This window comes from Peromyscus californicus, unplaced genomic scaffold (genome assembly GCF_007827085.1).
Source record: "Peromyscus californicus insignis strain IS unplaced genomic scaffold, ASM782708v3 Scaffold_11__1_contigs__length_118956290, whole genome shotgun sequence".
NCBI lineage: Eukaryota > Metazoa > Chordata > Mammalia > Rodentia > Cricetidae > Peromyscus > Peromyscus californicus.
Window position 1 is genome coordinate 102161174 of NW_026294402.1, and position 26410 is coordinate 102187583.

The 26410-nt window shown below is 51.8% G+C and overlaps 1 protein-coding gene across 11 annotated transcripts in view; it reads left to right on the forward strand.

Annotated features, from left to right (window-relative positions):
* The window catches only part of Cacna2d2 (calcium voltage-gated channel auxiliary subunit alpha2delta 2), a 133782-nt gene that overhangs the window by 40624 nt on the left and 66748 nt on the right, over positions 1-26410 (forward strand). For all 11 annotated transcript variants that reach the window (XM_052719894.1, XM_052719899.1, XM_052719826.1 and 8 more), the window contains exon 3: positions 25377-25493. In XM_052719894.1, coding sequence (XP_052575854.1) covers positions 25377-25493 — 117 coding nt within the window. The remainder of the gene's footprint in view (positions 1-25376; positions 25494-26410) is intronic.

A 26410-nucleotide genomic window follows, 5' to 3' on the forward strand; every position in this document is an offset into this window, starting at 1 on the left:
TCCCAACATTTGGCAGGCTGAATCAGGAGGATGGAGAGTCGGAGGCCAACCGAGGCTACATAGCAAAACCCATCGTTGGGTTATAACTCAATAATATCATCATCTATGAAAAACATAAAACAAAAAAGTACTCCTTGGTTGCTTTATTTAGTGCCCCTCCCCCTATTTTTTTTTCCTGAAGATTCCTCATGATTAGACTGAGGGTTTACATTTTTAAAGAAGAACACAGATGGCCGAGCGGCGGTGGCACACAGCTTTAATCCCAGCACTCAGGAGGCAGAGCCAGGCAGATCTCTGTGAGTTCGAGGCCAACCTGGTCTACAGAGCGAGATCCAGCACAGGCACCAAAACTACACGGAGAAACCCTGTCTCGGGAAAAAAAAGAAAAAGAAAAAGAAAAAAGAAAAGAAAAGAAAAAATACATGGATGTATTTCCTTTTCAGTGTGTTGTATTAGGACTCCATGATGCCAGTATGTCTTGGTATTGGTGATGTTGGCCTTGGTCACTTGGCTAAGGGAGTATCTTCGTGCTTCCTCCATAGTAAACTTGCTGTTTTTTCCATTTATAATTTAAAAAACCTTTCTTGGAGGAGATACTTGGAGGCTGTGCAAACATCCCATTTCTCTCAAACTCCTGGCTGTCAGCTTTAGCACCCTATTGCTGGAGCTTGCCTGCAGCGGTTATTACTGGAGTGTTCAAATGGTGCTTTTCTATTTCTCTCATTCCTTCTGCATGTATTAACTGGAGTTCTTCTGTAAGGAAGAGCTGTCTCTTTCCCTCTGTTTATTTTTTCAGTTATTTATTTCAGTGTGGACTCGTGGATGCTCTTTGTAGTCTATAGATATAATCCAGGAGTATCGTTATTAGTTTTATTGTGCAAATTGCTCCATCTCTGGACCTCTCTTGGGTTGCCTCCTGTGCTTTTTGGGCATGCCCTCATCCTTGCATGAAACCTTATTTTAATTTCTGTCATCAGGAGATGCTCAAAGCACATCTTATATTTTTCCTGTCCCACCCTTGGACTCTGAACTACTCCAAGGAATACTAGTTCCATTTATTGGAGAAATTTAGACATCAAGATCTTGGTGCTGTGTGTGCTCACTGCTGCTCTGTGTTATTACTGCCTCTAGGCCCTCTTGTGATCAGGAGTAAGAAATGTGTGTGTGTGTGTGTGTGTGTGTGTGTGTGTGTCTGTCTGTCTGTCTGTCTGTCTGTCCTGTGTGCGTATGCACTCATCCAGGTAAGCATCCATAAAAACATACATAATTATCTGTCCTTCAACACATTTTCAAATTGTGAAGCCACAGTGGACTAGCTCCAGTACAGCAACCCAGAAGCTCATTCAATTCTTCTTCCTTTCCTTCTAGAGAATTCTTTCTCCAACAGCAAGAACCCAGTTCTCATTATGTAAAAGACACACTTGTTGGTCCACCCCAGTGTTTACTTTATAGCACATTTCACACATTCTCCCTGTGCTAGACTGGTCTCTGGTGCTGAGGTGCATGTCCCCTGCTCCATGTTGGGGTTCCCTTGCTCTGTACATCTTTAAACAGACCCAGCAGATCATGTGATTGGAGCAGGGTACTAACACAACCCTAGAGATCTCAATGCAATGTACCACCAAGTGGTGTGTGTAGGAGCACTGGGTGTGGTAAAGGGACTTGTAGATTATGATGTTCATTGTGTGAGATCTGGTCAAATTACCTTCCTGGGCTGCAGGTCCCCCCAAGAGAAGATTCTTCGACTATCCCATTTGGGCCTTAGGGTTCCCCAATATTGGGAATCCCCGCTGCTGGCAGAAGTGAGGCTTCTGAGAGCAAAGGACTCAGAGAGGACAAAGAGGGGCAAAGGGCACTACTGGCCCCAAACAGACATTGAGACACCTTGGTTTTCTCCCTGTCTCTGGTCCGGCACCCCTCAGTCTGAGTTTCAGGTCTTCTCCTTGCAGAGAAGGCCCTGACAGGCTTGGTTCGCACATTCAATAGTTTGGGGTAGGGGCTCTCCTGAAAGAGCATGTTCTGTCTTGGATGACAGGGCCTCACTTGTTCCTTGGGAAGCCCCAGTGCCCAATGCCTTCGTAACTGTAATCTTCTAGCAAATAAGACCCCTGTGGCCAGGAGGCCATTACCATTTGGGACAGTTCCCAAAGCCTCAGCTGGTTCTGAGTCGTGCAGGACATCTCTTTTCAATGCAGCCCCAAGTCTCTGAGCCCAGCCAGTGCCATGCCCTTACCTGAACAGTTCTGTCCTCCTGGGAGCCTTCTCGAGTTACCCACTCCATCTATTGAAACGGAGTTCACCTGAAAGCTGAAGAAGTGAGTCTGGGGAGGGTCTGAAGAGAGGTCAGACCAAACAAACCATTCAAATCAGATGACACACGCCTCAGCTTCCTCATCTCTAAAAGAGAGGGTTGTCTCAGCCCTGGGAACCATGCCGAGATGATGGAGAAAGTGGAGTTACTGCAGGTATCAGAACTGAGCTACAAGTGTGTAGAGGCAGTGACAGAGGGACATGGTGCTACAGAGGCAAGACCTGAGGATACAGATAAACTGGAGCACCCAGGACCCAAGGGCAGCTAGGAGCAAGGCGGAGGGTTCCAGGAGCTGCTGGGAGGCATTCCTCACTCTTACAGATGTGCTGGGCAGGCTAGGTGGGGCCACAGGCTGTTCTAAAACTGCTCGGAGCTACGATAATGGAATGACTTTTTGTAGGCAACTGCTGGTCACAGGGAAAGATGCTCAGAAGGAAAAGAGACTTCACTTCCAATTTCTCTGATGGCACTTCCAGAGGCTAGGCTGGCTGGACCACCTGCCGGAGTCTACTTTATTGCTTTTTGTACTAGCTTCATTCGGTGAAGGATGGAAGAGGGGACAGAAGGCATTTAAGAACTCTAAAGAGGCAGTGCTGGGTGGTTTATTTGTTGAGGGTGCGTGCGTGCGTGTGCGTGTGCGTGTGTGTGCGTGTGTGTGTGTGTGTGTGTGTGTGTGTGACTAGGGAAGGAACCCAGACAGAGCCTCATCTGTACTAGACAAGCACTCTACCGCTGATTGACCTCCCCATCTCAACAGTGGTATTCTGGGGGAGGCTAGCCTGGGGGGTAGGGCTGGGATGAGAGGCCTGGCTGTACTCTGACCTCTTCAGGATAGATTTGGGCATCTGAACTTTCCCTTCCTGTTTTCAGTTTTTCTCCTGAAAAAGTGGATGGTGATATAGAACCCACTGCCACGCTCTGTGGTCCTGGTCGGAGTGGTTAGCCATGGAGGAAGGGCAGACAGACAAAGTCAAAATAGGTGGGACTGAATGAGGAGGGGGCCCTGATGAGTCCTGAGCAGGCATTGGAGAATTGTCCCTCTGGGGAACTGAGGTCCAGAGGGCTAAGATAGGTTCTCAGTCACACAGCAAGCTGGGGCCAGACCACTAGATCCAAACTCCATCCCAGGTCAGAGGTGAAAACGATGAAGTCCATCTGTTGTGTTGGTTGCAGTAGGTAAGACACATCTGTGTGACGGATGCGCTCAGCCATGAAGGGAACTGGCCCATCTTGTGAACTTCTCCCTTCCCCCACCCAACAAGCCTTTTCTCGCCCTTTGTTTTGTGGGAACCAACCATGGAGACTTTGGTTCGGTGCTGATTAAAAGCCACCAGCCTCCTTTCTGCTGAGCCCTTCCCCTTTGCACATGGCCCTCTCTGGTGAGTGATCTCTCCGTGCCTCGGTTTCTTCACCTAGAAAGCAGGGGTTAACACTACATGCCCTGATTCTTTCCTGGAGTGTCCCCAAATTTAAGTAACACATAGCATGCCGGGGCTGGTGACGAGAAGAAGTACTGGATGGTGGCTGATCGACATCCTCCATGGTGGGGGGAGGGAGGAAGGACATTGAAACCCTGCCCTCCTGGAACCTGTCAAAAGTTGACAATGCCTGGCACTGGGGACAGGCTGGGATGGATGGAGCAGAACATGAAGAGGAGTGGGGCATGCAGTCCCGAGTGTCTGTTTTGCTGATTGCTCCTTTTGCTTTCAAGGAGATTAAACTATTTTTAGTCCGTGCCTACTGCTGGTGAGACGCCGGAGGAAGCCTTTCCATCGCCGAGATTTTCTGGAAGCTGCCAAGTGTGGTCTTCAGCTCAATTCTGGGAGCCTCCCAGAGCGGGCGGGAGGAGCGTCTCCATCTGGGGGCTTTGGGGACGGGCTAAGATCTTCCCTGAGGTCCTTGCTGTGCTGGCCTCCTCAAACCACGCTGCCTCGGCCTGCGTAAAGCAGTAATCTGATGCGCCCGATGTTTGTAACGCTGTGCTTAAAAAAAGTAATTTATTTTCTAATTATTCCTTGTCTTGCATAACCGTGCCTTGCCAAAGTGTCGCTATTTAAAATATTTATCTCTCCACGCCGCAGGAGCAGCTCTGGAGCGTGGAGGGAAAAGAAATAAAAGTCCGCGTGCCAGTCGCAGGCATATTACTTTGACTCGTCCTGGCGGCTTTGACGTCTCCCTGTAAATACATTTATTTTTCATTAGGACGTTTCTGAGCCTGTGGCCCCCGGAGAGCGGAGTGATTACGCTGTTCATCTGCAAGAGATGCAATAGAGGGGTGCTCACAGAATGAGTTCCGCCGAGAGCATCCTGTGCCTGTCTGGATTGGAGAGGCTTGGGTGCGGGGCGTGGGGTATGTTGGGGCAGACAATATCCATTTCTAAACTTTATGTGCACTGGATGAACATGTGGCCGGGGACATTGAGCTTTGGTTTAATGGGGAAACAGAGGACCAGAGAGGGTCTGCTTTGGAGAAGAATCAACCTCCTAGCCCTGGTACCAAAGCCTGTCTTTACTGCTGGAAAGGCTTCTGGGTTGGGGTCAGGGAGAGCCGGGGTAGCTTCAAAGGGGGCACATGCAGAGCTCAAGCAGGGGCCCGAGGGTACTGCTGGCAGGCTCCCCACATGCAGGTCTCCCAACTCTTTCCCGTCATCCATCCATGGCCGCAGATCTGAGACACAGCGCAGAGGCTGGTGCCAGGGTTTCGAAAGCATCCCTCTTCCCGCTGGAGTCCACTGCTGGTGGGAACTGGACCTGGCTCCTCCCTCACTAACAGGCTCTCTTCCAATCTAAAAACAAACAAACAACAACAAAAAACCTCTCTCTCTCTCTCTCTCTTTTAAGCTCACTGAGTCTAAGAGAGAGTTTTATGCTGAATTTTAAAATACCTTATTTTTTCCAGTCTCTAAACCGCTAATCTCCCAGGCTAAGGGATTCTGGGACAAAGGCGAGGCCTGGAAGTGGAAATCTGTAAAATTAGCTCCAGCAGTATTAGTGTTTGCAATTGAAGATTGAAAAATTGCTTTCCCGGGACCTGATTGGAGGCTCCACTCTCCTCAGGGAAGAGGCAGGGACTCTGTACAGACACCAAGGGACAAACCCTGGGCAGCTGCTGTGGGGCCTGTGAGCCAGGCTGCCTTGTGCTGGCCTAGGGAGTGTCTTCTTCCCATGTTGCCCCCAGCAGCTAACAGCTTTTCTAGCTCTCGATGCACAGCGGGTGCCCAGTTCATGCTCTGAAGTCCAGCTGGGCTCTTCCTCTTCTCCTTTTGAGACCTCCTGAACACAGTTCCTTTCACCCACCCCCCGCAAGTTCTCAAACATGTGAGGTGGGAGGAGGGCTCCACAGCTAGGCAGAGGGGCCAGCTCTGGTGCATGTGGGTGCGCCCGTATGGCCCATCAGGCCTCTTGTGTGCTTGATTGCCTCTGATTGGCTGCAGCTGAATTCAGCAAAAGCTATTATTTGCCCTTGATGAGCCAATCAGATGGCCTCATTGGCCATTCAGAGCAGGCACCGGAACCTGGGGGGTGGGGGGATGGATATGGGACTCAGTAAAGGGGGAGGCTATGAAACAGATGCAGGACCCAAGCCTGCTTTGTGTCCACCACGACCTTCACACAGGCCACACCTCCCTTCCCATTACCCCAAACGGGGGCTCCTTACCCACCCCCACCTTCCCTGTCACCTACCTGTCAGCCTTTGTCCTCACAATTCCCTCTTTCTGCGGCACTTTCCCATGTACCTCTGCCTAGCTAAACCCAAGACTTGCTCCATGAGATCCATTCCCATCTCTTCACCCAGGGTGAGCTAACTCTTCTATGGTGCCAGAGCCCCTTGCCAGCCCTCTGGCCTGCTCCAGAAATGACAGAAACCATGGAGATAAGAATCAGAAAGATACAGACAGCTAAACCTGCTGGCTTAGGCCTATAATCCCAGTTACCAGGAAGCTGAGACAAGATAATCACAAGTTCAAGACCAGCCTGGGCAACTTAGTGAGACTGAGTCTCATAAAAAAAGGAGCCAAGTGGGGTGGCACGCACCTTTAATCCCAGTACCCAAAAGGCAGAGAGAGGCAGATCCCTGAGTTCAAAGCCAGCCTAGTCTACAGATTGAGTTCCAGGAAAGCCAGGACTACACAGAGAAACCTTGTCTGGGGGGGGGGGGGGGTAAAAAAGAGATGGGGGAGGGAGCGAAGGCTATTAACTTAGTGGTAGAATCTTTGTCTAGCATGCACAAGGCCATAGGTCAGATCTTCAGTATAGAAGGAAGAGAATTATTGTCATCATCATCAGAATCAGATAGACCGAGTTCTCAGTCCTCTGTTCTGAGACCATGGGCAGCAGAGTTACATTCTTAGAGTTCTGGTTTCCTTGCCTATGAAAGGGCCTAATAATTGGACCTCCCTGAAGGGAGTGTGGCCTTAGTTTGAGGCTGGGAGGTGTGAAGCACAGGCCTAGGGTAGGGGTGTGGAGGCCCTGCAGCCCCCATGGTGGGCCTTCTTGAGCCTCTGTAGACTGGCCTAGGTTTTGGCAGATAGAACTGGGCAGTCCAGTGACTCTGCCTGTTCAGATGATTTTTGAATATCAAGATACCAAAGCAGGTAACATGCTATAGACTCGTGTGTGTGTGTGTGTGTGTGTGTGTGTGTGTGTGTGTGTGTGTGCTCCTGTGTGTGTGTGCTCCTGTGTGTGTGTGCTCCTGTGTGTGTGTGTGTGTGTGTGTGTGTGTGTGTGTGTGTGTGTGTGTGCAGGCATGCACATGTATATGTCACAGAGGTTAAGAGGACCTGGTGGGATAGATAGACTATTGGGGGGATTAGTAAAGGCTCTGGAGGAAGGTAGGGCAGAGAGAAGAGCATTTCCAGTAAAGCACGGACAAAGGCCTGATAGTGAGGATGAGAGGGAGAGCTTGGTGTTGGGTGCAGTGATGTGTAGAGGGATCAAAGTGAGGGAGCAGAGTTTTTGTCTTGGGTCATATTCCCTGGAAATGAACTCTTAGATGTGAACACAGGAGGCCTTTTCAACCGGTTCATAATGGGAAATCTCAGCTTTTAGTGGAATGGTGGTGAGTCTCTTCTATAGGCTCAGAGTTTATGGGACCTCAAGGTTCCCAAGTGCAGTGTCCCAGATGTCCTCATCCCATGACTCAGGACTCCAGTCAGGGTCCTGGGTGTTGTGTAGCCAAACCTGCTGGAATTGTGATGGCAGCCCCCCTCAGGGTCCTTGACTCTTATAATTAATCCCTGTGCCTGACCTTCAGCTTCTCTGCCTCTGGCTGCAAGAGATGAGAGAGTCTTTTTATATCCAGCCAAAGGGGCTTCTGACTTACACATTTCACCTTAAATTCGTGATTAATCTCACTCGGTCTTTGATTGTCTCTCCAAAGTACCAATAGCCCACAGCAACAGCCATCCCATTCCACAGTCCTTATAATTACACTTCCCTGGGCCTCTCAACTGCCTGAAATATTGCACCCATTCATAAGTGTCCCACCTCAGTTCACAATGAGGGAGCATTTGATCAGTTTTCCCTGTCACATACCGGAATAGTTAGAACCCTACCTGCCTCCACATTGAGATTCTCTTTTTTTTTTTTTTTTTTTTTTTTTGAGATTCTCTTTGACGGTGGGACAGTGCCCACTGTAGAATCTGCTTCCTTGAACCTTTCCTGCTACCAGCTGTGCTGGGCCAGTTCCTGGAGTCAGAACCTGAGATGAGATGGCATGCAGGGCTGAGGACCACATATGTGTGTCAAATGAAGCAGGGTTGATTGGGTAGCTGAAGAAGTTTGGTTGTGACACTCTTGACCAAAGCCTAAGTTGGTTCCACCTAGAATGGACTAACCCCTCAGAGATGTCCCAAGCTGAGGACAGGGGGACCAAGTCTTTGTCTTCTCCTAAGTTACCCTGAGCACAATAGGACTGCTGCCTTCTACTTGGGCATGGCCTAGGGAAGGACTCAGAGGCAAGTGCTCAGCAGCAATGGCCCTGGCATATGTGGGACCAGAGACAGGGATGAGAACTTGACCTGATACGTAACTCCAGCCCAGGTTCTGGATTGTCTCTTACCAGCTCTGAGGCCTCAGGTGAGCCCCAAGGGCCCTCTCAACCAGTGTCACACCTTTCAACAGGGCACTGCCAGGCCTCCAGTCGGGATACAGAGGGATCTGAGAGTGGCACTGGAGCATGGTGTGAGCTCCAGGCTGCACACACATGCGTCAGGGCCAAGCTTCATTGGCTATCCAGCTGGGAGTCTCACTGTGCAGGCCAACCAAGGCAAGGGCAGCCTGGGTCTGAGGAAACGGGAGACACAGTCAAGTCTGCCCTTCCAATAAAGCCCCACGGAAGTCGTCTGAGTACCTGGCTTGGTGACCCAACCCTGTAATCACTGAATATGGAGACAGAGATAGGATGATGAGTTCCAGACCAGCCTGAGCTACAAAGGAAGACCCTGACTCAAAGAAAAAAAGTTTTCTGAGTGTTCGGGCAAGGAGTCAGGGAAGGAAATAGTGCTGTGTGGGGGCAAGGAAGGGAGTCTGCTCAGCCTGTCTCAATGAATTAGTCACTTAATGACAGATGGGGCAGGCTGGACCCAGGGGACCGGCACTAGTGACATTTGTTCAACAAAGTGACCAGAGTAGAGGGCCATTAGGCAGCCAGGGGACAGAGCATAGAGCCGCTGGTAGAGAGAAGAACAATGATGATGTGGCTACGTCAGGCAGGTGACTGTCCATGGTAGAGACACTGGGGGCCACCAGGGATTGGCCAAAGAGCCCTTGCCAAGGCCATGGATGAGCTCCTTTAGTTGAGGCCTTGCAGACGAGGCAGATATGAGCACACTGGGCATAGTCCTTATGTGAAAGAGCCCTGTGCAGGCCTGCAGATGGCTCATAGGTAGATTCCATGTCCACGTGTGCCACACTGGCCAAACGCTCCTGCGGCGTCAGCCTGTGGCTGGTGTGGAAGGGCAGGAACATAAGGGCCAGTGCCCTGTGGGCGTGACTGCGCTTAGGGGAGCATTGGCGTGCAAGTGACAAGGGAGGCTCTGAGCCGGGCATGCGCAAGCTGGCATGCCAGTGAAAAAACATCATCAGCCTTGGTGTTCCAACAGCCTCTTTCACTTTGTAAAAGCCTTTTCTTTCAAAAAATAAAAGAAGATTGGAGGCAAGTACAATATTTGGCTGTGGCGGCGGTTAATTTGGCACTGGATGTCACCTCCGCCTTTCTCTTCCCGGATGCCAAGTGTGTCTTTCCTAGCTCTGGGTGGGTGGGTGGGTGAGGTGATGGGGGTGCAGGGCGGGCTCCCCGAGCCTCTTAAGATTCGAGATTCATTTCCTTAAACACACATTGTCTCACTCCAATTTCACGTCCGAGCAGTTCTGGTGAGGAATTAGCAGCCCCTGGGAGAGAGCGGGCGGGTTCTGTTTACACGGGGAGGGCGGGCGGGCATGCGGGAGGTGAGGGTGCAGGCGGGGGGCTTGGGGCTGTTTGCACAAGGAGCCCACAGACAGACTGGGTCCTGCGTTGAGGCTGTCTCCCCTGGCCAGAGGCTCTCAAAAGGACCCGTATAGTCTCCTATCACAGAATGTGTTAACTCCCGCCCCATGTCAGGTGCAGGGAAGTGGACTCTGATGATTAAGGGACAAATGGAGGACACTGGGCCCTCGGCTCAGAAGTGACCATTCAGCACAACTCTCAATCAGAGACGTCTAGCTGAGACCAGAAGGTCTACTTCTGCGCGATGCCCTTCTGCATGTGGACTTAATGTCTCTGGAAGCTGTTCCTTCCCCTACATGCAGCCTGTACCTCCAACTACATGGCTCCTCCATGGTCCATGCACTTGAGAGGCTACAGCCCTGTCACTATGTAGGAGAAGCAGCTCCAGTGCATTAGCAGACCCCCAGGACCCAGCATCAGGACTCTCTCTGTGTTCATCAGTCCCCAAGTCCAAGGTGTCACGTAGGAAGTGTGGGGATCTTGACTCAGGATGGTGTACCCACTTGCCTGATTTCCCCTTCGAGGCAGTAAAGGCACACTGTGTGTAGGAAGCAATCCAAAGGGGGTCTGAGGAGGGCTGTGTCGTCCCCCCACCCCACCCCGCTTCTTAAAGGTGCCTTCCAGACAGTAGGACCACAGTCCACAGATAGAGTCTTCCTTCAGTTCTGCAGATCCATGTTCTGGGCTAGGCTACCCTTTCTGTCTTCAACCTGCCCATAGCCTGTAGTCAGCCTCTATCCCCAACTCATGTCTCTCTCAGCATGGCAGAGCTGGGCACCCCAGAGCGACTAGGCAGGGCTGAACCTAAGGTATGCTGTGGGGGAGGTGGCCCATCCTCCAGCTCTCCTGGCCTGCTGCTCATTCATCACCTTTTAGAGGGGAGACCTGCTAATTTGTTAGCCCATTAGCTGGGCACTAGCAGCATATGGGCCTGATTCCTGCTGCTCTCATCCTGCCTGCCTACCTGCCTGTCTGCCTACCTGCTTCAGAGAGCATCATCTGAGTTCATTGCATGGTGTAAGGTCCAGGCTTGTCATGAGTTGGAGGGGGCTTTATCTTAATCAGAAGCTGAGCCCATTGGTTGGCATCAGAGTCTGTAAAAGTACACTCTGGGATTCAACAAGTCTACATGTGGAGTTCAGTCACCCACAGTTGAGACAGAGCCTCAGCTAAGCTGTGGACTAGGGAGGTGTTCAGGAAAAGATGGTTTTCTCTAGCCCACCACTAGCAAGGACATCAGCCATTTCCATGCTGTTTCTAGATACTCTTGCTGGAAATGGGGGTGAGTAGAGAGGATGCTTTGTCTGACAGTTCCTTTACTGTCCCCACCCCTGAATTTCTGTGATGGTGCTCTTTTGCAGCCTGGCATCCCTAGTGGGAGATCCTGAGTTGCCTGGGGCTGAACATGTGGCAAATGCAGAGTTCTGGTCTCTAAGACAACGGGCAGAAGGGAAAGAGACCTACTGGGTTTGAGCAGAAAGACTCCTGGGACTTGAAGCTTTATTCATGGAAGGAATGCCTCTCCTCTCATTCATTGGTGTTTTTCCCCAGCATGCACACATAAACCTGGACACAAGCACATCAGGACATCATGTACCTAGAGACATGCATAATGGGTCTTCCAAATACCTGAGGACACACAGTCACTAGGACATTTGTTTGACATGTGTTTACCATTGGAACATCATTATTTTTCTAATGTGTACAACAGTGTGTACACACTGCTACGTACCACCCACATGGGTGTGCCCTTCAACACGTGTAATAGCCATACTTAGACTTCTGCATGTGTGCATTCACACACACACACACACACACACACACACACACACACACACACACACAGGCTCCTCCATTATCTGGGTTTATGGAGGAGATAAATTTGCAGTTTAGCAGCCCTAAACCTGCCAGGATTATAACCATAAAGAGCCGATAGCCTGGGCTCCATTGAGCCTTGCTGAGAATGCACTGTACGGGAAGAGTTTCCCAGCCTGCTTTGCAGGACAGTCCTCCAGGGGCCTATGCAGGAACTGCCTAGGTTACGCTGGGAAGAGATAAGGAGTCCAGGCTGTGGTCACCACCTTGGGACCCCAGCTTGGGGCATCTCTAGTTCTAGGATGGGAAGTAAAGTAACTGTAGCTCAGGGCTGGACAGTCTATAGGCCATGCAGAGGACACAGCTGGCCTATTTCTTACCCTGGTTCTAGGGACTAAATGGGAGGGGCACTGAGAACAATCCTGGGGAGTACCCCAGTTGGGGGTGTGGCAGCACCAATGACAGCTAGATTCTGGAGGAGCTTGGGGTTCTTTGGTGGTGGAGGCAAAAGGGTAGGGTGCAGCCCAGCCCAGAGTACAGGCAGGAAAGCAGAGTAGTTAACTGAGTCTGGCCCATGAGCCTTCCCTAGCAGTTCTGGGAAGGCCAGGCCACAGTGGAGTGAGGTAAGGAAGAGCACAGCTATCCACTCTCCCATCCGTGCGAAGGGGGAAATAGGGCCGCCTTACGTAATTGGGGCAATTTGTTCCACTCTTGTCCTCCTGGCGTCATTGCGGTCACCACCTCCTTGCTCTGCGAGTCCTTGACAGAGCTAGAAGCTCTGGCCTTCCTCCCTCCAGCTGGAGGTTGCTAAACAGAGGATGTGGGAGCCCTAGGCATGGTCACTGCTGGGACCTGCCGGACGTCCATGAGAAAATGGAGGGGATAAGTCCGTGAGAAAATGGAGGGGATAAGTCACAGCATGTGTGGAGGCTCAGGCCTTTAGCTCCAAGTCTGCCTGATAGCTCATAAGTCCCCAGAGAATTTGCCCTGGCAGACATCCCCACTCTAGGTCTTATCAAGGGGTAGGAGACAAAAAATGTCCCTCCCAACCCTGGGACCCAAAAGCTCTGATTTGGCCTTGTCTAAGAATGCGGTCCCCCCCCCCCCCCCCCCCATTCCCTCTAGGAAAACAGAACTTCTTCAGTAGTCACGACCTGGAGGCCTCAGCCTAGAACATATGCAGTATTCCCCTGAGGCCCATGGGAGGAGCCACTGAGCAGACCAAGGCTTCAACTGATGCCCCGAATAGATCTAAATGGACATGCTCGGGCAGATGAATGAGGGCCCCTTAATGTGAGAAGGTTGGCTTCCTGTGGACCATTCATTCAACAGTCTCGGAGGAACAATTCACCATAGGATGTTCAAAACAGGATGGACTTGCAGACTCAGGGCACACCTGTCCCCGGTGACTTACATAGCCCTGGGACAAATGGCCCAAAACCTACGGCTGGGGGCCAGAGGGGGCAGTTGAATGGTTTCCTGAAGACCAGTTGCTGGGGACGTAGGCTGGGTCTGGGCCAGGTTCTCTGTTTATGTGCAGTTAGCCCTCACACTCATGGAGGCACTCACGATCTGCACTTCAGTTGACCCACCTGTGAAGCAGGGACAGCAACAGGGGCTTGTGAGGACTTGATGCGGTGAACGACTGGAACGGGGGCTTGTTGCTGCCCTGCCAGTATTCTTCCAACAATCATCACCTCGTCCAGTGGTCCCCAAAGCTACTAGAGGAGGTAGTCCACATGGAACGGGGACCCAAGTGGAGCATCTGTTCTCCTGAGTGCAGCACACTTATTTCGAAGTTCATGACCATTCAGGTTGAGGGCCTGCCCGTGTTTGCCAGCATGCCAGGCTGCCAGGCCTGTTTGCACAGTTGGTTTGCTCAGGCCTACAGAAGGTAAATGCTGGCTCCTGTGGCTGCTGGAGTGCTTGCATTCATAGAGAGGGAACCTGGACTGCAGATGTCAGGCATTCTCCCTCTCCCGGAGCAGTGAAATAAGAGGAGACTGAGGTACAGGAAAGGGTCAGAGCCTGACTGAGAACACCCGTCAGACACCAGGTCTGCGGTTCACGGACCCCAGGTCAGAAAACCCTTGAGTGATGACCACCAGCATCTTCAGATTTGAAGTAGGGAGCTTTCCTGTGGAGGCTTAGGAAAGGGTATGAGTGATGAGAGTCCCAGCTGGGTTTGTGCCCCCGGTGTGTGTGTGTGTGTGTGTGTGTGTGTGTGTGTGTGTGTGTGTGTGTGTCCGTCCCCTAAGTGCACACATGCCTCCAGTGTGTACCTGTCCTCAGCGTATTTTTTAGTGTGTGCTAAAGACCCCAGTGTCTGGGTCCTGTTTGTTTATTTATGCTCCAACTTGTTCTGTGGAAGATGTAAAGGCACTTACAAGGATACATAAAACTCAAGAAGAGCTATAAACTGGGAGTCGGAAAGAAAGAAAAAATGAAAAACTAGGAGAGGGGGTGAGATGGAACTGGGAGATACCAACAGAGGAAGTAGATAAGATGGTCCAGGCCTGAGTGCTCCTCACACACTCATCAGTACCCTTCACGTGGGCAGCTCCAGCTTGGCACTGGTGCCCCTTGCATTACTGCTGCCTCAGACTCAAGCCCTGGGATCAACCTGCTTTGAGGACTTGGGAGACAGGCCCAATGTCTCCTGGGACCCGGCTCAGAGGCCACTGTTGACCATGCCCTGTCCATACTCCCACCAAGTCCCCCACATCATTAGGACTCTCTCCAGCAGTGTGCTCCACAGGAGGAGTTAGGGTTGTGACCTTCAGGTAGCCCCGGCCCTCTAGAAGCTGCAAAGCTCCACTGCTTAAAACACTGCACATGTTTTAAGGTGGCTTCGGACACCTCTTGAGGTATGGATGGGAGACCCATAGAGTCTCACCCAGGCCTGGGGCTGCCGTGGCAGGAGGCATCCTCCATGAGTCGAAATGCAAAATATAGGCAGGATCTGTACATCACTATCTGGGTGCTGGGTGTGAAGGAGGTAAAGTCAATGTGTGTGACATAGTCTCAAGATCAGTGCTCCCCCCATTTTTATTTTTTTATTATTTTATATGTGTATAGGTGTTTTGCTCACATGAATGTCTGTGTACCCCGTGAATGCCTTGTGCCTGTGGAGGCCAGAAGAGGGTAGTGGATCTCCTGAAACTGGAGTTACAAACAGTTTTGAGCTGCCATATGAGTGCTAGGAATTGAACCCAGGTCCTCTGCAAGAGCAGCAAATGCTCTTAACCACTCAGAAATCTCTCCAGCCCCAGGAGGTGTGCTTGAAGCTGTCTGTGGAGATAGGTATGAAACAAGCACTCTGGGATGACCTTACCCCAGAGGGCTCTCTCTTTTTTTTTTAAAGATTTATTTGTTTATGTATATGAGTACTATATTTGCATCTACGCCTGCATGACAGAATAGGGTATCAGATCCCGTTATAGATGGTTGTGAGCCACCATGTGGTTGCTGGGAATTGAACGTAGGACCTCTGGAAGAGCAACCAGTGCTCTCAACTGCCAAGCCGTCTCTCCAGCCCCACCAGAAGGGGGGTCTCTTGACACAGTGTGGGAGGCTGCAGCCACCACCCAGTCTTTATCTCCCACTGTAATCAGGTGAAGATCTCATGTTTTCCCAAGGGCCCTGGCAGCCGCTCCCGTGATTAGGGTTATTACTGACGCTGTCATTATTTGGTGACACTGTTGGCTGCAAGTCTTGATAATAAAGGATAGCCTCTGAAATCAGAACATTGGTCCTTGGAAGATAGCCTGTGCAAAGAAGGTACCCAGGGCCTTGGAAGCAACCTTGGAAGGGGACCCCACAAGAGGCCTCCAGCACCCTGCATTATGACCATCAGTCTCTGAGGAATGTCTAGAACAGCCAGGCTGAGGGGAAAGGGTTGTGTCTCATAAAGAGCAGGGCTGGAATTCAAATTCATGTGTCTCAACATTCCAGGGCATAGGTACGAGAGATGGGCAGTTTCACCTTTGGACAGGTTCTGACCCAAATGGCACCTCGGTTTCTTCACCTATAAAGATGACAAACCATCCCACCTTGTCAACTAGTTAGGATGGAGTATGAAAAGGGAAGCCTAACTGGGGGACTCTCGGAGCAAGATCTGCCTCTAACCACTCTGGCGTCCCTAAGTCCCCTGTGCCACTAAACCCTCTGTGCTGGGTTATACCAGTAAAGCAGAGGCCATGCAGGCGGAGGAAGCAAGTCTTGTCCTTTGCTCTCTGGCCTCTAGAACCATGCTTCAGGCCAAGCCTCCAACCCATCTCCTGAGAGAGTTTACAGGGGTGAATTTCTGCTCACTTTAGGGGGATGAGAAATGGACATCTCTAATGAGATCTGTACAGCCAGGGGACTTTTCAGAGCCATCATTGTGGATGAGGTCATGCCTTGGATCTATGAAATAATTAGAAGCCTTCACAGCCCACCAGGACCACACTGAGCATCTGCTCACCCTGGATCCCAGACCCCTTCCAACCCTCCCAGCCCTCTACCCCAGAGGTCACAGAGAGGCCGTACTCCAGTCCAAGACCCCTCAAGAATGAGGCAGAGAAGAGAAAGGATTAAAGAGACTCGGTGGCAAGGCAGCCACGAGGCCCAGTCTCTCCACCAGGACTGTCAATACGAGAGAGAAAGCTGATTGCTTCCTCTGAGGGTAAGGTCCTCACCCTGCAAGGGCAGGGCCACTCAAGGAGAAGAATGGGGGTGAATGGAGCAGGCCAGACTTGTCTGGCAGCCCTGAGAACGGCGATGTACCCAGGCCCTGCCAAGGATGATGGTTCTGAGAAGCCCTGTGCCATGCCAGAGGCATCCTTTCATGGTTGCTAGACAATTTCTGTGGCTCCCAGATCCTTGATTTCTTCAGCAGTAAAATGGGAATGGTAGCCGCAGGATTGTGGAGGGGACTTGGGGTTCTACACCAAGCCCTGTCTGGCTGCACAGAGGGCCTTGTCACCACTGTCATTGTCCTTCTGTGGCTGATAGAATTCCCGTGGGAAGAAAATATGAGCCAACTGGGTGGGAGTCAGTGGGAGAGAGTGCAGCCAGGGTGGGCGGCAGGGGCCGCAGATGCCGACACAAACAATCTGTTTCCCATAAACACGGGCACCCACACCAGCCGGCCGCCACCCGCGACTTCTGTGAGTTGGGAAAGTGCGGGTATGTTTACTCGCACTCCCCCGTGCCAGCTGGTATGCTGGGCACAGCTTCCCTCCCAGCTGCCTCGACAGCCGGCAGCTCCTAGCTCAGGGAGGGGAGTGTGAGCAGGGGCCCCTGGATCTTGCCTACAGTTTGGTTCACCTCGGGCTTGAATCGCTGACACTTTCCCAAGTCAAATGTGGAAGACAGGGGCTGATGAGAGTCTCCATGGCAGTTGGTCATGAGCTGGTCTGGGTCAGAGCTGGTTTTCCTGCTCTTCAAGTTCCATCTCTCCAGGAACCCCTGCCTTGAGTTTAAACAACAGGTATCCCTCCAATGGGGTCCGGTCCCTTCCTCCTACACACCAGCTACCGTCTTGGCATCTCAGCACACTCCACACAGAAACATGCACATTGCAAGCAGGTGCCGCTGCATGGGCTCTGTTGTTGGGCCCATGTCCTGGGGGTGCTGAAGTATGTGTGTTTCATGTTCTCTGCTCTGTGAACATGTATGATCTAGGCAGTGGTAGCGGCCGGGAGACACATCTTCCCCTTGAGGTTAAGGCAGATGTCCACCGTGAGAGTATTCCACGTCACTGAATCACTTACCTCCAGGTCTAGTGGAGAATTCTGAGCCAAAGAATGGTGGGAGCTTGGAGGTAAGGGCTCAGGGGTGCTACTTAGGTTTTCGTTAGCAAGCACTAAGTGGCCCATGCTGGAGCTATGCTCGTGACCTTGGATATGGGTCATGAGTGGCTTTGGCCAACTAGAATTTGATATTGAAATATACTAAAGTATACTCTCTCCCCACTCCTCATGGACTGGGCCATTTGGAGGGATTACTATCTTTGTAGTAGGGAAAACCATAAAGTTCCTCTCTTAGGGTTGGAGAGACAGTTCAGTGGTTAAGAGCACTTGTTGCTCTTTCAGAGGACCTGGGTTCGATTCCCAGCACCCACATGACAGTTCACAACCATCTGCAATTCTAGTTCCAGGGAATCTTTCTCTTCTGGCCTCTGTGGGCATCTGGAACACATACAGTGCACAGACATACTTGCAAATAAAACACCATACACATGAAATAAAAATATTTTTCAAATTTCTTTCATCCCTTGCCTGTTCCCTGAACATCCCCCTCAGTACTAAGAGAGCCAGAATGTGGGTAAAATTTAGTCATACACCGAGTGTCACACAGGCATAAGGCCATGGGAATACTGTCATCTAATTATGGAAGCCTGGAGCCGAGCCACTGTGTTGGGTGACTGTAGGCGATCCCTTAGCCTCCTTGACAGCTGGGCTCGCCATAGTTCCTGTGAGAGAGAACGTGTTACTCACCTAAGCAATGCTTCCAAGGTTTGGGAATCCCAGATGTGAGAAAGTTCCTTTAATTTTCCTGAGGTGGAATATGTTCCTCTGTTCACAGTACCCCTAGGAACCTTGAAGAAAAGACTTCTCGTTTTGGAACTGGGTGGTGTGGAAGCCAAGACTGTTCACCCATGAGACGCAGGCTTCAGTAGACAGTCAAGTTTACCAAGGCTTTAAAGTCAGTGTGGGGCAGACGTGGTGGGTGAACGCCTGTGATTACAGCTCTTGGGAGGCTAAGGCAAGAAGATCATGAGTTAGAGGGCGGTGTGTGCGGCAAAGGAGCAAGGATCTGTCTCAGAACACAAACTGAATAAATAAAAAGTCCATTTAGAAGCCCACGTTTCAGAGGAGCAAGGCAGGACCACACCCAGGAGCGCTCTCTGCTTCCTCTGCGTGTATGCAGGGCAGGACTTACAGGGAGAGGGACCTTCCTAGAGCCAGCCACCTTGGGGAAGTTGTCTCAAACTGGCCCCAGACTGGCTAGGAAGATTTTTTTGGTTTATTGTTTTGTGTTGGGTTTTGTGTCTTTTGAAAAACAAGAGATTGAGCCTTTTTATGACATGGATTTTACAGCGTAACGAGGCAGCGTAATTTCCCATTCTCAGCGGCAAGTGCACTTTTTACACTAATTGCATAATTAGACATAATGTACTAATTGCAGTAATGGATGACAGTCAACTAAACTTTAACTTTAAAAACAGGGAGGCGTTGCTGGGGGTGGTTGGGGGGGACTTTATCCCCCCTCCCTGAGTTTTGTGAAGGGGATGGGGAAGCCTGCCTTCTAAAGCTCTTACAGGCTTCCTCTTAGGGCCCAAGCCAGGGAGCCACTGGGCCCTTCTCCCTTGCCCAGACTCAAGCTGCATATGTCACAAATGTGGAGTGCCCCCCGCCCCTGGGAATGTGGGCTGTGTAGGTAGGGCAGGGCCAAGAAAGGTAGTGCTCTCAATGCAAGAGGGCCATGTCCTCACCTACTGAGGAAAGTCCTCTCCTGTACCTTATGCAAGACTGGATTGTACTGGCCTGGCTACAGCTGTCTGTGATCCCCTCTAGACAGGGTGTTCTCAATATGAAGGTGAATTATTAACAGTGTGACAAACAGTGTCACAGTATACAAACCCTGATTGTGACAATATACCATATATAGCTAACGCACCCCGGAATGATGGCAGTTGACAGATGTGAGCAGGTAAGGAGGCCCGGAACTGAGTGGCACACACTGGTACCCAGGCACTGACTGTGTTCTCAGGGCTCCCGTGCCACCTTGCCCTTGCCCTCCTGTGAGTTCTGTCCCTGGCAAGTGAAGCTGCCTGGGGGGTTCTCAGTCACAAACACAACCTAGTGCAGAGCAGCCTGCGTCAGGGGTTTTGTGTACCTAGTGTGGGACACCCTCTAAGTCCCAACAAGGCAGGGCCTGCGCCAGATCTATCCTGGGTGTTTAATTTTTATTTCTTTTTATGGTGTTTTGCCTGTATTTATGTCTGTCTGAGGGTGTCAGGTCCCCTGGAACTGGAGTTACAGACAGTTGTGAGCTGCCATGTGGGTGCTGGGAATTGAACCTGGGTCCTCTGGAAGAGCAGCCAGTGTTCTTAAATGCTGAGCCATCTCCCCAGCCCCATATCCTAGGTGCTTAAAAGGGAAAGAACTCCAGTTGCCTAGCCTTGCATCCCTCTTCTGTCTTCAAGGATGGTTAGTGGTGTGTCATGACCCTTGATGAAGATAGGAGCCTGGTTGAGCAGCCTACCGGAGGCGAGGCCGGCGCCTCACACTGGCTCCACTCTGCCTGCCTTAGGGGATCTTGAGCTGGTCACTACTGTCCTCCACTCTCCTTACCTCCTCGCTGGCCTTGAGCTACCAACGACCCTCAGGTGTGGCTTCCTTAATCTCTAGCACAGCCCAGTCTAGCAGTGGATACCCATCATCAGTGCCGGACCCCAGGAGCCTCTTCCCCAGGAGGTCTAGTCTGCCATCGAGTCCACTTGTGCCCCTCCCCATTAGGAGCCTGGCAGCATGAAAGATCCGGTAGTTAAGGCACCCACCTTGGCTGTTCTTTGTCAGACAAAGGAGCAGACACCAAGAGGTGTGGTAAAAGAGGCTTTAGAGAGCAGCTGCTTACCCGGGGATACCAGGCTCAGAATGGGGGCCGGGATGCTGGGGCACCTCTCTGGGCCCCACGCTGAGCCTGGGCCTTTGAGGAGGTAAACAGATGCAGGCAAGCCCGCATCAAATCTTTCTTGTTCCATTTTCTCTCTGATTTAATTTTCCAGAGATTAGGGCCCGTTCACCTTCACTGCGGAGAGAAGCCTCGAGAGTGTGCCTGTTTTCACTCCCAGGGTTATGTGGTTGGTTAGAGGATCTAGCTGGTTCTGCCGGTCCTCCGCCCCCTCCCTTCTGGAATGGCTGCCTCCCCACTGGCCCCCAGCTCTTCAGCATCATCGTGTCTGCCCCAAGCTCCTTTCTTGTTGGTCAAACTCCCAGCTCATCCCTTCAGACCCTTATGCCCCTTTCTGAAAAGTCTTACCTTCAAGTTTAGAGACAGATGCACAGGGCAGAACTACAAAGTACCCTAAGGCAAGGGCTTTGCATCAGACAGGCCCTGTTCAGATTCAAGCTCTGCTGTGGGACCTCACCTCTCTAGCCCACAGCGTCTTTGCCTGTTAAATGGGGATGACAAGAATGGACTGTCTTCCTGAGCCATCAAGGATCAGTGAGGCCAAGTATGTAAAGCACCTGCCCAGGGTAAGCCAATGGGACTATTCCTGGCCTCCCCACCTTTTCTCTCTCTTCCCTCCTCCCTCTCCCTTCTCACCCTGGCTCAGGTCTGGGCCCCACTGTTGCTGGCTTGCTAGGACTTTGTGAAATGCCTCTGGTGGGGTCCGTCCATGCCACTTGTCCTGAGGTCTTTTTTCTCCTCTGGTAGCTTTTGGAATGTTCCTAGCGTCTGCGGAGGAGGCTGGCTCCTTCTGCCCTACAAGTGTTCAAGTTTCCCATCCAAGGTTGCTGCTCCGCAGACATCCTTCAGGCTCACTGCTTGTCTATGAAAGGCTGTCCTTAGAAAGCAGGAGGCTGGCCGGGCGGTGGTGGCGCACGCCTTTAATCCCAGCACTCGGGAGGCAGAGCCAGGCGGATCTCTGTGAGTTCGAGGCCAGCCTGGACTACCAAGTGAGTTCCAGGAAAGGCGCAAAGCTACACAGAGAAACCCTGTCTCGAAAAACCAAAAAAAAAAAAAAAAAAAAAAAAGAAAGCAGGAGGCTGGGCAGAGGGTTTGGGGCCCCCAAAGGGACTGCAGAGCTAGTATGTGTACCCTAAAGGTGGAAAGGCACCCTACTGAGTCACTACCATAGGTAGGGACTGGGAAGACAACTCAGTTGGTAAAAGGCCTGCCACATAAGCATGAGGATGTGAGGTTAAACTCTAGCACCTTTATAAACACTGGGACACTGGAGAGACAGAGGAGCCCTGGGACTTGCTGGCTAACCAATTTAGCCAGAGCAGTGAGTTCCAGACTCAGTGAGACCCTGCCCCCCTTCCAAAATAAGGTGGAGAACAATTGAAGATGCCACCTGATGTTGACCTCTGACCTCCACCTGTACACACTTGCCCATGATACAAACACATTTTAAAAACTAGTGACTGGAAGTACATGATAGAAGTCCATGATATGTAGAACGAGGGACTCCATACAGCCTCCTACATTGTCCCTTCTGCCTTAGCCACCCTGCAGGCCATGTTCCTCTGGCCCTCTGCCATGTGCCTACATGGCTCTGTCTGCATCCCCATCCCAGCACCTTCCTCCCTCCCACCCCCACCCCCCGTGGGATGAAGCCCCTGCCTCTTGCTCCACTACCATGGATGGCTGAAGAGCTGCAGCAGCCTGTGACCTCACTGGCCCCTTTGTTCACCTCAAACCAGCTCTATGGTTAAAGGTGAGGACTGCTGAGGCAGCATTGCTGTAGGAACTGTGGTTTTTCCAAATAACTCTCTGGGCCAAGGAAACGAGCAGGCGAGTAGTCCTGCTGTGGTTGAGGCCTTGTACCCTGTGTTCTGGCCTTTCTGCCATGTCCCAGCTGGTCCCAAGGCTAGGGGTTGGGGTTGGTGGGGAGCTAGCCCTTGGCAGGGTCCAGGCATTGAACTTTCTCTGGGCTCCCTCCTGGGTCCATGCTGGAAAGCAGCGTCCTGGCCCATATCAATGTGGAGATGACTTTCCTTCTGGGGAAGGGCACCTGCTGAACTGTGCCGTTTGTATCTCCCTTGGGCTCAGGGCTGAGCTCAGGGCCCTTCCAGGGAACAGAGCAGCTGGAACGGGTCCAAAGGAATGTTGAAAGTATGAGACATCAGAGGTCTGCCATTCAGGAGCTGCTGCATATCAGGGGTTCATTTGGGATTGGGAACTGGCTGGCCTGACAGCTTGAGCGGCCACTAGGATTCTGTCTTCAGTACACCAGAAACTCCTTACAATCCACTTCCTCGTTCTAGACAGGACTTAGAGCACATGAGAAGACAGAGTGGTCGGGATAGCATGAGCAAGGCCTGCTAGCAACAGTCCAGAGAGGCTCAAATGCAGGCACCGGGGGCCAGCAGAAGGACACCATCGTAGGTCCTTCGGTAGAGGTGGAACAGGAAGAAGGCCTGGTAGAGGCATGCAGGGCTCTGGGAGCTCACACAGGCAGAGGTGGAGGGGTGAAACCTAGGTCCCAAAGCTCCGCTCTTAAACACAGAATTGGGCATATGCCTTTGTTCAGTGTCCTCTGCACACAGACGGGGTGCTTGCGGGGACAGCAAAAGAGCTAGCAGTCGCTCTGTGCTATCAGTGGCTCCCTGGTGTCTGGACTCCTCTGTTATCACCTCCAGGGCTGAGACTGAGGTGTTAGGGGAAAAGACCGGGTGGCTGAGGGAGGGACTTGAGGGTGTGGGGCTGGACTTGGGCAAAACTCAGAAGGAGGTTGGCTCCTCGGGAATGAAGCTGATGGCTTTGGACAGCTCTCAGCGGGCATGTCTAGCAGAAGAGTGGAGGCAGGGAGGGGACTGAGATTACCTCCTCAGCCTTGGTGATCTTAAACAGTAGCCGTGGTGACACAGTGCAGGTTTCCAAGGACATGAACTGTGTTGTTCATTGGCTTGTAAGGACTCCCATATATATAAAATCGAACACTCATTTCTGGAAGAACCTCAGCCTCCAAGCTTTGTGTCACCTGTTGGGACCCTGAGGTATAGCCCTGACACTAGATCTCTTCGCTCTGCTGGTCCCAACCCAGTAGCCACAGAGGCTTCAAAGTGCATTGTAGCCTAGGAAAGGGGTTCCCAGATGTTTCCAGAAGACATGTCAGGAAACCAGCATGGCGCAGCCTCAGAGCCTGGGAATGACCTTGACAAGGGAATCTAATGTAAAGGAACTTCATCCCTTGGCCCTGATGAAGCCGGGCAGCTGCGCCCCCTGCTGGCACAAATAGGCTGGACGCTGCTTCGACTGTGTAGCCCAGATCATGGCTGCTGCACAACCAGACCATGGTCCAACGCAAGGAGGCGGAGGATGTGCTTTAAACCTCCAGACCTGAGAAGGATGGGTCAGAAAAGATATGGAGCCTGCCTTCGACACTCGGTCCTGTGTCCAGAACTGTGCTCTTCTGTCGGACTCTCAGTTTCCCTAATGTAGGGTACCGGCTCCCTGCATTTCTCTGCAACCCTTGGGTTCTGATTCTTCCTTTCCTTTGCCTCCATCACAGAGGACCATCCGAGGACCTTAGTCCAGAGGCTGAGCCTGGATTCTATGGGACAACCTGCCCTGGTGTCCACTCAGAGCCTCAGCCCTCTCTGGATGTACAAACAGGCTCTGCCGTTCACCCCCTAATTGCCACAGCTCCGTAGGAAGGAGCGACTTCACCACAAATTATTTTGTTCTAAGAGAAGGACAAAAAGAAAAGAGAAGCTGAGAGGAATGGGGGATGGCAGCAGGAGGAGAGGATTGCCTGTGCCTGCTCTGAGTGCTGCTGTAACCCTTGGGCTGCCAGGCACTGGGCAGGCAGCTAGGCTAAGGCGCTACAGCCCCCAGCCCCCAGCCCATCGTCTTGTCAGATGACAGAGTCCTTATCTCTACACCTCTTCTGTCAGTCTCCGACCTTATCACACCCTGCCTGTCCGTCTCTCATCAGGCGCCTCTGTCACCTCCTTATTGCCCCTCACCGCCAGTCCTCTCTGTCTCCACATGCCCCCACTTCTGCACAGCCTGGTGGCAAGGCACTGCCATGGTAGCTGGGCCTCTGACCTCTAGTGGCGAAGGAGCCAACTTGGTACAAACTTCCTGGAATCATTTGAATGGATGCACGGTCCAGGTCAGGCTTGGAGACACTCACTGGTGTATAACGCATACATATGCATGCACATACCCAAGACCCCAAGCACGAACAAAGACACCTGCAGAAATCTGCCTCTGAGACTCCCATACCAGCTCCCAGGCTGTGTCTAGAGGGCTTAGCCTCACCCATTCCAAAGCCCACACGCTGGCATGTGCACACAGATGGCAGTGTCAAGCCACGTCACGTGCTAACCATCAATTTACATGCATGTGTACTCAGACTCCACCTCCTAAGGAGGGGAATGGGCAGATTAACTCTTCCTGCCTGGTCTCCCTCAATATTCTGTGCCTTGAATGGCAGAGGAGCCCCCAAGGGGCTCCTAGAACTCTCCGTAGTTTCTGCAAATGGCCTAGGGCAGCACCCGCAAAAGAAGCGCATTGCCCAGGGCTATGTGGAGAAGTAGCTATGCATATTGCACACGTAAGAGATTCATTTGTGGGTATGCACATGTATGTGCGTGTGTGAGTGTGAGAACGTACTCATGTCGGGATGTGGTTTATGATATATGCTTTCTAGCTCCGTCTCCCTCGCCGCATACCCTGCCTCCTGCTTCCTATCCAGCCTACCCTTCCCCTGTGCTGCTAATAACCAATTTGAACTAACAGTGGATATGATTCATGGCCCCTGAAAGGAGATCCCTGAGGCTCAGACAAGGCAAACTTGGACCCATCAACCACCAATACCAGCCACCAACTAGCCCCCACTGGACCTTCATCCCAGATGCAAGCAAGCTCCGTGTTCCCCTCCCCTGAGATCATGAAGGCTTGTTGAGGGCCAAAGCCAGGGTCCTACAGGGATAAGGGCTGAACTGAGCTATGCATGCAGTGACAGTGTGTGAGGCTGTGGCATGGGAGTTACGGACCACTCTGGCCTTACCCTTAACCTCTGCTTCCTTCTAGATCTACAAGGACAATCGGAACCTATTTGAAGTCCAAGAGAACGAACCGCAGAAATTGGTGGAGAAGGTGGCAGGGGACATTGAGAGCCTGCTGGACAGGAAGGTGCAGGCCCTGAAGGTAGGCCAGTGTGTCCGGGGCATGGGAACATCAAAGGAAGGCTAGGTGGAGTGACCTTGACTGAAGGCAGTGTTCCAGCCCTCACCGTCACAGAGCACTTGGATCCCTGAATTTCAGCAGGAGCGACAGCTACAGGGAGCGCTGTGGGCGGTCATGGCAGTTGTAATTGGGTTTGGCTGCATGTGAGGTGACCTGGCAGACCTAGGCAGTCCTGCCTCTCCCTTCTGCAGGGCCTTGGGGCTTCCTCATTCCTCCCGGTCCCCTGGTCTGTCTGTGGGTGGTGGAGTGAGTGCTGGGTCAGAACAGTGACTTGTTGGTAAAGTGTACCCCTAGGTGGGCTGCAGGACCTGGTGGGGAGGGTATCACACAGAGGCAACCACAGATGGGGAAGGCTGGAGTCCATGCTCTGCCTAGACCTTAAATATTTCTCTGCCTGCTCCGGGCCTCAGTCTCCCCGTTTATACTCAGAGAGGTTGCAGCTCTCAGGCACTGGGTTTCCATAAGTGGTAAGGCCTGCCAGGCTAGCCTGACAACGCAAACAGGCCTCTGCTCACTCCAAGGACAGCAGGCGGGAAGGGGCTCTCAGGAGCTACAGAGTCATTCATAAATGGGCAAGAAGCATCCATTCTGACCCTAGATCAGTGGCACCATTGTATTTGCCCCCAGCCTGTGTAGAAGATAGCAACATCTGGTTTTTAAAAAAAGGAAGAAATCTTGATATGCCCTACAACATGGATGAGCTGAAACGCATCATGCCAAGTGAAAGAAGCCAGTGATAAAGGCCACATGTGTGATCCTGTTTCTGTGAAATGTCTGGGAAAGACAAATTCACAGACATGAAAAGCTAGCTCACTGGTTGCCAAGGGCTAGTGGGAAGGAGATAGGGCTGGTGAATACAGCGTTTCTTTTTGGTGGTG